The sequence below is a fragment of the Bos javanicus genome, chromosome 19 (assembly GCF_032452875.1).
Source record: "Bos javanicus breed banteng chromosome 19, ARS-OSU_banteng_1.0, whole genome shotgun sequence".
NCBI lineage: Eukaryota > Metazoa > Chordata > Mammalia > Artiodactyla > Bovidae > Bos > Bos javanicus.
The window spans coordinates 38,389,336-38,401,224 of NC_083886.1; the positions used below are offsets into that span (position 1 = coordinate 38,389,336).

The following is an 11,889-nucleotide window of genomic DNA, read 5'->3' on the forward strand; positions in this document are numbered from 1 at the left end:
TTTTTTTTAATCAAAGAAGAATGTAGTTTTGGAATGTATTAAATTAGTTCTTTAAAACTGAAGATGAACCGTTAAGTTTTTTTTTTGGTAGTGTAATTGTTTTACACTGCTGTGTTGGTTTCTGTAGCACAGTGAAATGAACCCGCTGTATGTATGCGTGTGTCCCCTCCCTCTTGGACCTCCCTCCCACGCCCTCCGCCTCACCCCTGTAGATCATCGCTGAGCTGAACTCCTCAGCAGCTTCCCGCTAGCTGTTTTACACATGGTAGCGTATATATGTCAGTCCTAATCTCCCGATTCGTCTCACCCTCCTTTTACCTCCCTGTGTCCACGTGTCCATTCTTTATGTCTGTGCCTCTATTCCTGCCCTGGAAATAGGTTCATCGGTACCATTTTTCTGGGTTCCACATATATGCATTAATATATGATATTTTTCTCTTTCTGACTTCCTTCACTTTGTATGACAGACTCTGGGTCCATCCACATTTCTACCAGCCACCCAGTTTTGTTCCTTTTTATAGCTGAGTAATATTCCCTTGTATATATGTGCCTCATCGTCTTTATCCGTTCATCTGTAGATGGACAATTAGGTTGTTCCTTGTCCTGAAAGTGAAAGTGTTAGTCATAGCTGACTCTCTGTGACCCCATGGACTGTAGTCCATCAGGCTCCTCTGTCCATGGGATTCTCCAGACAAGGGTATGGAGTGGGTTGCCATTCCTTCTCTAGGGGATCTTCCCAACCCAGAGATTGAACCTGGGTCTCCCACATTGCAGGCAGGTTCTTGACCATCTGAGTCACCATGTCCTGGCTGTTGTAAATAGTGCTGCAATGAACACTGGGGTACATGTGTCATTTGGTGGAGTACATGCACATATATATATTTTTTACATGTGTCATTTTAAATTGTGGTTTTCTCAGAGTATATGCCTAGGCTTAGTTGCACTGTGACATGTGGAATCTTAGTTCCCCATCAGGGAGTGAACCCTCATCCCCTACGTTGGAAGGCAGATTCTTAACCACTGGACCACCAGGGATGTCCCTAAAATATTTTGTTTTAAAAGTATGCTTGGATTCCTATAGCTGTTGCTCATTCAGCAACTCCTATTAACTAGAGCTCATTAAAGAAAAATATGATCCCAAAAGACAGTAGTCTAGTTAGTCAGTAGCAATTTAATTGAACAAATATTTATTGACTACCTATTATGATACCATTTTAGGCATAGGGGCATGCTGTTCTCTCATTGTGCTTTAACTTCTTAATGGGAGAGACAGTAGACAAGTGAAAATATAAAAACAAGGCAATTTCAGATAGTGGTACTAAAAAAATATAAGTTCATTTACTGAATTTGTGAGTCTTTCTTGTTTTGTAAAGTAAGTTCATTTGTATCATTTCTTTTTAGATTCCACATGTAAGGGGTGTCATAGGATATTTCTCCTCTGTCTGATTAAACGCATGGTTGCCAGGGGGAGGGATAGTTAGGGACTTTGGGAGGGTCATCTACACACTGCTGTATTTAAAATGGATAACCAACAAAACCTATTGTATAACACATACACCTCTGCTCAATGTTGTGTGCCAGCCTGGATGGGAAGGAGCTTTGGGGGAGAATGGATACATGTGTATGTATGGTTGAGTCCCTTCGCTGTTCACCTGAAACTACCACAGTGTTGTTAACTGACCATATTCCCAATACAAAATAAAAACTTTGAAGTTAAAAAAATAAAAAAGAAATGTAAACAGGGTAATGTGATGAAAGAGGCTATAAGTGAGGACTGCTTCTGAACCCGTGGTCAGGGATGACCTGTCTGTGGATACTACATTTGACAGGACACCTAAATGATAAGAAGAAGCCAGCTGTGAAAATATATGAGGAAAGAAAGAGCTTTGGGAAAGAGCCTGATGTGTTCACCAGATAGAACTAAAGGCCTGAGTAACTAAAGCCTGATGACTGAGAAGAGTTAAGTGTTAGGTGAGGTCAAGAGATATACTGAAGCTTTGACCGTCATGACAAAAGGCAGATTTTATTTGGATAACAGTGGAAACCACTCAAGAATTCCTGTCTTGTTTCTCATAAGGATCTGATTTATAAGCTGTCTCATACCTTAGAGGAATTAATTGTAAAGTCTGCTGATTCTCTTTAAGATATTTTTATTCACTATTTGAAAAGGTAATATAGTCACGTGGTTCAAAATTCAGTAAGTACACAAGGGAACATAATGGAAATTCTCCTTCCCACCCAAGTACCAGTTTCCTTCCTTGGAAGTAGCCAGTGTCCCTAGAGTCTTGTATAGCTTTACAGAGATATTTTATACACACACACTAAGTATTTTTGTGTGTTATTTTTGTGTGTTTAGATAGAAGGAGCTTCCCCATACCTTTTTAAAATAAATAGTATTATTACATTGTCTATACCATAATTTATTTAATTAATCCCCTGCTGATGGACTTTCAGGTTATTTCCTTTTTTTAAGTTGTTGTGATTGCAAATAGTGCCACATTGAAAAACCTTTTATATTTGTCGTATTAAATGTATCAGTAGGATAAATTTCTATATGGAACTGTTAGATCAAAGGGTATATGCATTTCTTATTCATTTCGATATATATTTCCCTTCATGGACTTTATAACAGTTTATACTCCAATCGGAAATGTTCTCCTTACCCTGCTGCTAAGTCACCTCAGTCGTGTCCAACTGTGTGACCCCATAGACAGCAGCCTACCAGGCTCTGCCATCCCTGGGATTCTCCAGGCAAGAACACTAGAGTGGGTTGCCATTTCCTTTTCTCCTTACCTTAGGCAATTGTTATCAAACATTTTATGGCTGGGTGAATTAATGTGTGGTTTACTCTGCATTTATCCATTATAAATGAGAGTTGAACTTGTTTTCACATATTTAAGAGCCATTGATATTTATTTGTCTGTAAACCATTGGCTGTTCTTTGCCTATTTTTCTGTTAAGCTGTTGATCTTTTTCTTCTTCCTCTTTAGAGTCACTCAATTCTAAATCCCCATGTTATAGAATTAAAAAAAAAAATACAGTGTTACATGTCAGTTATATCTCAGTTTTTTTAAAAAAGCAGTCATCTTTAACTTGTAAATTTTAGGAAGAGTGTACCTGACATGAGACATGAGAAACCCCAGGCTTCCTTTGCTGATTGAAATCTCTCTTGATTGCCCCTGGTTTCATTTTAAGAAGTGTCTCTAAATTTTTTTTTTTTTAAGTGCATTTAGTATTTTATTAGACTACATTGAGGGCTTCCCTGGTGGCTCAGATGATAAAGAATCCACCTGCAATGCGAGAGACCTGGGCTCGATCCCTGAGTTGGGAAGATTCGCTCTAGGAGGGCATGACAACCCACTCCAGTATTCTTGCCTGGAGAATCCCGGTGGACAGAGGAGCCTGACTGGCTACAGTCCATAGGGTCGCAAAGAGTCAGACATGACTGAACGACTAAGCAGGGCACCGACTAGACTGAACTGCAAAAAGTTTACTCATAACAGATATTCAAAAGTCTTTCAAACCTTGCAGCAGAGGAAATCAGTATGTCCTGTAATTTATAGGGTAATGAGAAAGAAGATACTACCTCCTGGGCTGTACATGATTAAGGATATGTAACGGAAGAAATACAGACACTCCTTTGAGGTCCCAAAAGTTTCTTAAAAATGAATACACCCAAGTCTTTCTATAGTTTTGTGTGTGTGTGAACAGTCTTTTTGGCATCTTCTGTTTTGGAAAATGCAGACGTCTCTCAAGTTTAAAATAGTTAACGACATTGAGATTTTTCCTTACTTGGAAACTGTACCAGGCTTTAAACCATGAAAAAAAAAAAGTTACAGGTTTTTAAAAAGTCCCTAAAAAACTATGCTTTGGCAAGAAGCCATATTCCCAGCCTTCTAGCTTGTGCATGTTTATGTATTAAACCATATGAAATTGCCAATTTTTTACTATCTTTGGCCTACAAAAACAATGATTCAGTCTAGTATCTCCATAATTTTATCCTGTAATTTTAAGACTGATGGATATAAAGATACCATTATGTGATATGCCTGTATTAATTTTTTTTTTTTAATTCTCTGGATGATGTAGATTAGATTGAAGATGGAAGAATGCTTATAAGGAATAAAAGATTTGAAACTGCACAAGCTGTCAGGAGAATGGATATGTGTATATGTATGGGTGATTCCCTTTGCTGTTCACCTGCAGTTATCATTTATTAGCATTGATAATTTCACCTGGAATTCTCAGTTATTAGCATTGTTTGTTAATCAGCTAAACCCCAATTCAAAATAAAAAATTTTTTTAAAAAATCCTTAAGGGTTGAATCCTTTTTCCACTAAAAAGAAAGAAAAAAAGAAAACTACACAAGCTGTCTGTATAACATTTTGCAGAGAATGTCTAGCCTAGCTCTAGCATATACCACAGGTTAAATTATTGGGATGTTTCTCTCTATTGTACAGGGAATTCGTCTTCTATCCTGGAATTATCCTGATTACATAAGAATTCAGTTCGAATTACTGATTTATGTTTTCACAATGAAGGGAAAAATAACCAATCTTTTTCATCTTATAGAATGAAGATACACTCAGAAGAGGTGTAGACTCACAGGTCAGGATTTAATGGAGTGAACAGGAAAATAAATGGTAGTATATTACAGATAGGGCTTCCCAGGTGGCGCTGGTGGTAAAGAACACAGCTGTCAATGCAGGAGACATAAGAGAACTTGGGTTGGATCCCTGGGTCGGGAAAATCCCCTCGGAGAAGGAAATGGCAACCCACTCCAGTATTCTTGCCTGGAAAATCCACGGACAGAGGAGCCTGGTAGGGTACAGTCCATAGGATTGCAAAGAGTCGCACACGACTGAAGCAACTTAGCGCACATGTAACAGATACGTTCAGCCTCTGAGTTGTCAGCATACTGGGAAGTTTGCTAAGCTTTGGAAAATAAATTTCTTGTTAGAGAACTTGGAAAGTCTTGTTTTAACTTGTTTGAAGCCAGGAACAGTCTATGTTGATGCTTGTTGTCTCCTAAAAATTCTCAAACCATGACCCTCAAATAGACCTCCTCTTTTCTAAAATTGTTTTTCTGTTGGGCATCTGTGGCAATTGGCATGAAGTGCTGAAGAGTTCATGTACCACCAGACTACTTTGCTGATGAGCATGTGTTTGCACATGGTGCCTACTCTGAGTGAAATTTTAGACTTGTGCTGTCCTAGTCAGTTTCCCTTCCAGCAGGTTGTGTGGCTAGAGCTCCTTAAGAGTCTAAAACTGATTCTCTAGTTCTACTGACTGCTGGGTTGGACATTTTTAAACAATTGGAAGACGGGTGGGTAATATTATTTAAAAAAAAAAACAACAAAAAACGCACAAAGACTTGTGTACAGAATAAATGAGAAACAAAAAAGATAGGAAACAATGACCAAGACAAGTTGTATTTTATTTTCTGGTTGTGATAATGGACCATAGCTCTGTAGCAAAAGTTAATCCATTAAAATAAGCTGGCTTTTAAACTTGTTTTTTTCTTAGGCCTAGAGAATTCCAAAATTATTAATTTTTAGGTAAGTTTGAAGTATTTTTTAAACTTTAACAATAAACTCAAATGAGTATTTTATGATCCATCAATATTGAGCTGAGCCTGCACCTCACACCCACAGAGCCAAGTTTTATGCTCTTAACTAACGTGTAAAATTCACATCTTCATTGCCAGCCTGCCCAAAAGATAGTTTTAATCGGGAATTTTGAAATTCCATTCTGGTTCCTACTGGCAGTAATGGTAACTGGATTTATAAAACTGCCTAAGGTGCGTTTACTACTAGACAAATAAATGGGCTTCCCTGGTGACTCGGATGGTAAAGAATCTACCTGCAATACAGGAGATACCCCGGGTCCATCCCTGGATCCAGGAGGATCCTTTAAAGAAGGGAATGGCTACCCATTCCAATATTCTTGCCTGGAGAATCCCTGGACAGAGGAGCCTGGCAGGCTGCAGCCCATGGGGTGAGAATGTGTTTTCCATCAAATGCAAGCCTACCTTGATCACAGGTCTCTTTTCTTGATATTATCACCAAATCTTGAATTGCATAAACCAGGGAGGCCCAAAGACCATTGCCCTGCTTAGTTTGCTGGCTTAAGTAAAATAGCACATTATGTGTATATGTCTTAACTTCATCTGTGATTACATGGGATATTTTAATTATAAACATATGTAGGATAGTGTTAAAACCAGTAGGGACTCTGGTAATACTAGTGGTATTACTCTGTGAGGGTGCCCTATATTTTACTAATACTGTTCCATGCTTATTACTTAAGTAGCTACTGAATGTGTATGAGTTGAGTGGTTTGGGGGCAGGGGAAAGTTATTCATTTGTACCTCTTTCTATGAAGGATTTGAGGCAGTTTCCAGAAATACTTAACATATCAAAGAGTAAACTAAACAGTTTAAGGACTTATAGCAAAATTAGTAATAGTGTTAAGAAAATAATAAAGCTATAGTACAGTAATAATATGAGCTATATAGAATGAGCATGTGAGCCTGTAGTTTCAAGACAGATTTGTCTCAGAGCTTCATTGTAGGCAAGCACAGAGGACAAACACAGACATTTAGAAGATTCATATTGTCTGTCCCTAACTAAAAATAAACCAGGAGTTCGGGAGAGAAATTTCTCCCTTATATATTATAAACTGGACAATGTGGCACCCCACTCCAGTGCTCTTGCCTGGAAAATCCCACGGATGGAGGAGCCTGGTGGGCTGCAGTCCATGGGGTCGCTAAGAGTCCGGCACGACTGAGCGACTTCACTTTCACTTTTCACTTTCATACATTGGAGAAGGAAATGGCAACCCACTCCAGTGTTCTTGCCTGGAGAATCCCAGGGATGGGGGAGCCTGGTGGGCTGCCGTCTGTGGGATCGCACAGAGTTGGACACGACTGAAACTACTTAGCAGCAGCAGTAGCAGACAGTGTATGATATAATGAAATAAGTATATCATTTTATACTATTCCTACAATTAATATATTTTAAAGATAAAGTAGAACAGTACAAAGGATATTATACACAACAGTAGCTGTCATCCCAAATTAAATGACATTTGTATCGTCATATTTGCCTTAGGTTGTCATAATTTTAAAAGAAATGTGAGAGATCAACTTGAAATGTCTTGCATTCTTTTCCCAGCTTCATTCTTTCTTGCTCCCTCATCCTGAATCTGCTACATAGCTTGTCATTGATTTTTTTCACTTCTACTGTATGCATTAAAACTGAACATTCAACAAACTAAGATCATGGCATTGGGTCCCATCACTTCATGGCAAATAGATGGTGAAACAATGGAAACAGTGACAGACTTTATTTTCTTGGCCTCCAAAATCACTGCACATGGTGACTGCGGCCATGAAATTAAAAGACACTTGCTCCTTGGAAGGAAAGTCATGACCAACCTAGACAGCATATTAAAAAGCAGAGACATTACTGATAAGGGTCTGTCTAGTCAAGGCTATGGTTTTTCCAGTAGTCACGTATGGATGTGAGAGTTGGACCATAAAGAAAGCTGAACACTGAAGAATTGGTGCTCTTGAACTGTGGTGTTGAAGGAGACTCTTGAGAGTCCCTTGGACTGCAGGGAGATCCAACCAGTCCATCCTAAAGGAAATCAGTCCTGAATATTCATTGGAAGGATTGATGCTTAAGCTGAAATTCCAATCCTTCGGCCACTTGATGCGAATAACTGACGCATTTGAAAATACCATGATGCTGGGAAAGATTGAAGGCAGGAGGAGAAGGGGACGACAGAGGATGAGATGGTTGGATGGCATCACTGACTCGATGCACATGAGTTTGAGCAAGCTCCTGGAATTGGTGACAGAGAAGCCTGGCGTGCTGCAGTCCATGGGGTCGCAAAGAGTCAACACATGGCTGAGCGACTGAACTGAACTGTATGCAAATATCTGTAAATAATATATAAATCTTAAATTTGTGTAAATAATGTACCGCACAAGACATTCCAAAACTCTTTTTCATTAGTATTGTGTTTGATCTTATCTCCTTGGTGCAGTTCATTGCTTTTAAATCCTGAAATAGTTTTTCATTGTATGGAAATAACCCAATTTAGTTACCTATTTCCCTCCTACTGGATTTTTAGTTGTTTATAACTGCCACATTGAATGACCTTGTCCATGTCTTCTTGTGCCTTTGGGCAGTTTCTCTAGGGCAGTGGTTCTCAAAACCAGCACATCAAGGTCACCTGGGAACTTGTTCAGTTCCCTTCAGTCGCTCAGTTGTATCCGATTCTTTGTGACTCCATGGACCACAGCACGCCAGGCCTCCCTGTCCATCACCAACTCCTGGAATTTACCCAAACTTATGTCCATTGAGTCAGTGATGGCATCCAACCATCTCATCCTCTGCCATCCCCTTCTCCTCCTGCCCTCAATCTTTCCCAGCATCAGGGTCTTTTCAAGTAAGTCAGTCCTTCGCATCAGGTGGCCAATGTATTGGAGTTTCAGCTTCAACATCAGTCCTTCCAATGAACACTCAAGACGGATCTCCTTTAGGATGGACTGGTTGGATTTCCTCGCAGTCCAACTTTCTTCTCCAACACCACAGTTCAAAAGCATCAATTCTTCGGTGCTCAGCTTTCTTTATAATCCAACTCTCACATCCATACATGACTACTGGAAAAACCATAGCCTTGACTAGACGGACCTTTGTTGGCAAAGTAATGTCTCTGCTTTTTAATATGCTTTCTATGTTGGTCATAACTTTCCTTCCAAGGAGCAAGCGTCTTTTAATTTCATGGCTACAGTCACCATCTGCAGTGATTTTGGAGCCCAAAAAAGTAAAGTCTGTCACTGTTTCCACTGTTTCCCCATCTGTTTGCCATGAATTGATGGGACCGGATGCCATGATCTTAGTTTTCTGAATGTTGAGCTTTAAACCAACTTTTTCACTCTCCACTTTCACTTTCATCAAGAGGCTCTCTAGTTCTTCGCTTTCTGCCATAAGGGTGGTGTCATCTGCATATCTGAGGTTATTGCTATTTCTCCCAGCAATCTTGATTCCAGCTTGTGCTTCCTCCAGCCCAGTGCTTCTCATGATGTACTCTGCATATAAGTTAAATAAGCAGGCTGACAATGTACAGTCCTGACATACTCCTTCCCCTATTTGGAACCAGTCTGTTGTTCCATGTCCAGACTTGTTACAAACAGAAATTCTTGAACCCATTCCAAACCTGATAGGTATACAGTGTTTAAACAAAGAACTATTTTATTTACTTTTTGTGGCTGGCATTTTTATAGGATAGTTGGTCTTTTTCTTATTTATTTTGTAGAAACAATTTATGTATTACTTGTGTTAATACAGCTAACTCTTTGCCATGTATTGTAAGCGCTGTTTGTTTTTGGCTTTGTTCATAGTACTTAAAAATTGTATTCACCACTGTTTTTAATGTCTTTTATGTTTAGAAAGACCCTGAAGGGGAGAATTTTGAGTTGGATTTGGTTTGCTACTGGGACACCCTGTTGAGATGTGTAACAATTATTTAGGAATGGTCTGAGGCTTATGAGAGAGGTCAGAGTTGGAGATGTGGGAAAAAGACAGAAATTATATAAAGACAGAAATTTGACGCTGTTGTGAATAAAATTACCACAAAAGAGAATGTAGTTTGAGAAAATGATTCAATATTAAACCATGGGAACAACAGTGAAGTAAGAAAATCCAATAAAAGATATTGCAGAATGATCAGAAAACAGAGAAAGCAAGGAGAAGAATCTGGAAAATCAGATACTGGTGAAGTGTAATGAGAGATTGTTAATGCTACAAAGAAAGGAACACATCTAAGATGGGTAAATGTTGCCCTTCGAGAGAGCAGCTAACAATAGGTTAAGAAATAGAAGACTGTTCTTTTCTTTTTAAATTTATTTTTAATTGGAGGATAATTGCTTTACAATACTGTGTTGGTTTCTGCCATATATCAACATAAATCAGCCATAGGTATACATAGGTCCCCTCTTTGTGAACCTCCCTCCCAAGGACTATTCTTTTTTTTTTTTTCCTTAGGACTATTCTTATTAATAAGTTTGCACTGAAGTGTAGAAGATAAGACAGTAGTTGGAAAGATAACAAGGTTATTTTCCTTTAGGAGTATTTGTATTTGTACCCCCAAGGGAAGGAGCCAGTAGTAAACCTGTGTGTGGTGTTCACCATGCTGTCTCCTCTTTAGCAAGTCACTCAGTTGTGTCCGACTCTTTGTGACCCCATGGTCTGTAGCCCACCAGGTTCCTCTGTCCATGGGATTTTCTAGGCAAAAATACTGGAGTGGGTTGCCATTTCCTTCCGTGTTTTCTGTGTCTCCTGCATTGCAGGCATATTTACCTGTTGAGCTATCAAGGAAGCCCCTACTTTAAGTACCCTTTGAGTAAATTCATTTGGTAAGATAATTATCTTATAATTATATAAATTATATATGTTATATAAATAATTAAATTAGTTTTGTGCAGAAAATTAAAACAGGATTATATCCTTGTGATGAGGAGATTGCCTTAGGTTAGGTGATGTTCCCTGAAGTTAACATTGAATGCTAAGGAGTCATTTGAATGATAACGGGAAAGCATTCCAGGCTGGAGACAAAGTTTCCAGTCTTTGGAAGGTCAAATGGAAGTAGTAGGATAGTATGCTAATAAAATTCTCTTGCTTCTTCCATCAACCAGGGTGAAGAAACAATAGAAGTTTTTGTCCCCTGACTTCGGAAATCTTGTTTAACCTTCAAACTGGCGATGTCAAGGGTTCCAAGTCCTCCGCCTCCGGCAGAAATGTCGAGTGGCCCTGTAGCTGAGAGCTGGTGCTACACACAGGTAGGCACTTCTTGGGAGGGTTTTGGTGGACAAAAGGAGTCAGGTTTGTTTTCTGTGTTGGCTTTCCTGCTTTCTCTGAATCATACATGTCAAATAGATAAAGTACACGTCAGCTTTCCGTTCCTTGGTTTTCTACGAGGAATCTGAATGGCCTAGGCCGCTGTTTTTCACAGGAGGTTGAAGGAGGGGAATCTTTGAAACTAGACCTACTCTCTACATCTTCCTTGATAGTAATGTGTGACTTTGTTGGGCAACTCAAGGGGATACTAGGTTTGAGATTTGCAACCCCAGGCCGTGGTATCAATATGTAAATCATTAAACACTGCTCTGAGCAGAGGTTCATTTTAGGTGTGGCTTAATCACATGCTTTCCCAGCATTGTCTGTGCTTCTCTCATTTTCCATCCAGTATTTCTCAGAAACTGAAAAGAAAAGCAGTGGAAGCAGTGGATCACTGTGAGATTTCTTAAAATGTAGACGAGGGATGGAAAAGGCTGAGCCTCTGTGCTGGCCGAACAGTGCTATCTTCCTATGGGATTATGCACAGGGAGGGAGGGGGAAATTATCTGATCTCCAGCCTGTTTTTCAGGTTGCTCACTTCCTATATAATTACTTCCTGGTTTTCTATCAACAGATCAAGGTAGTGAAGTTCTCCTACATGTGGACCATCAATAACTTTAGCTTTTGCCGGGAGGAAATGGGTGAAGTCATTAAAAGTTCAACCTTTTCATCAGGAGCCAATGATAAACTGAAATGGTGAGGAAGAATACATTTAGCTATAAAAACTTTTCTAAAAGTTGCCTGTTTTGCTTGGCTTCATGGAAGACTGACTGGAACATAAGATCCTTGATGGCAGGGACTTTGTTTTGTTCTTTATTTATTCCCCAGTATCTGATACATAACAGATGCTCACTGTTATGTTTGTTGAATTAGTTCGGTGAGTGTATCGGGGTCAGCAAGCTCCAATGGCTGTGGAGTAAAGTCAGTGAGTTAAGAGGGCCAGTATTGTAAATAATATCCGTACCTGGTGTGAATGTTGACC

General features: G+C 39.3%; 1 protein-coding gene across 3 annotated transcripts in view; it reads left to right on the top strand.

Annotated features, from left to right (window-relative positions):
* Positions 1 to 11,889, top strand: part of SPOP (speckle type BTB/POZ protein) — an 82,672-nt gene that overhangs the window by 50,454 nt on the left and 20,329 nt on the right. For all 3 annotated transcript variants that reach the window (XM_061391437.1, XM_061391439.1, XM_061391438.1), the window contains 2 exons: positions 10,706 to 10,849; positions 11,482 to 11,603. In XM_061391437.1, the coding sequence (XP_061247421.1) occupies positions 10,772 to 10,849; positions 11,482 to 11,603 (200 nt within the window). In that variant the 5' untranslated portion in view covers positions 10,706 to 10,771. The remainder of the gene's footprint in view (positions 1 to 10,705; positions 10,850 to 11,481; positions 11,604 to 11,889) is intronic.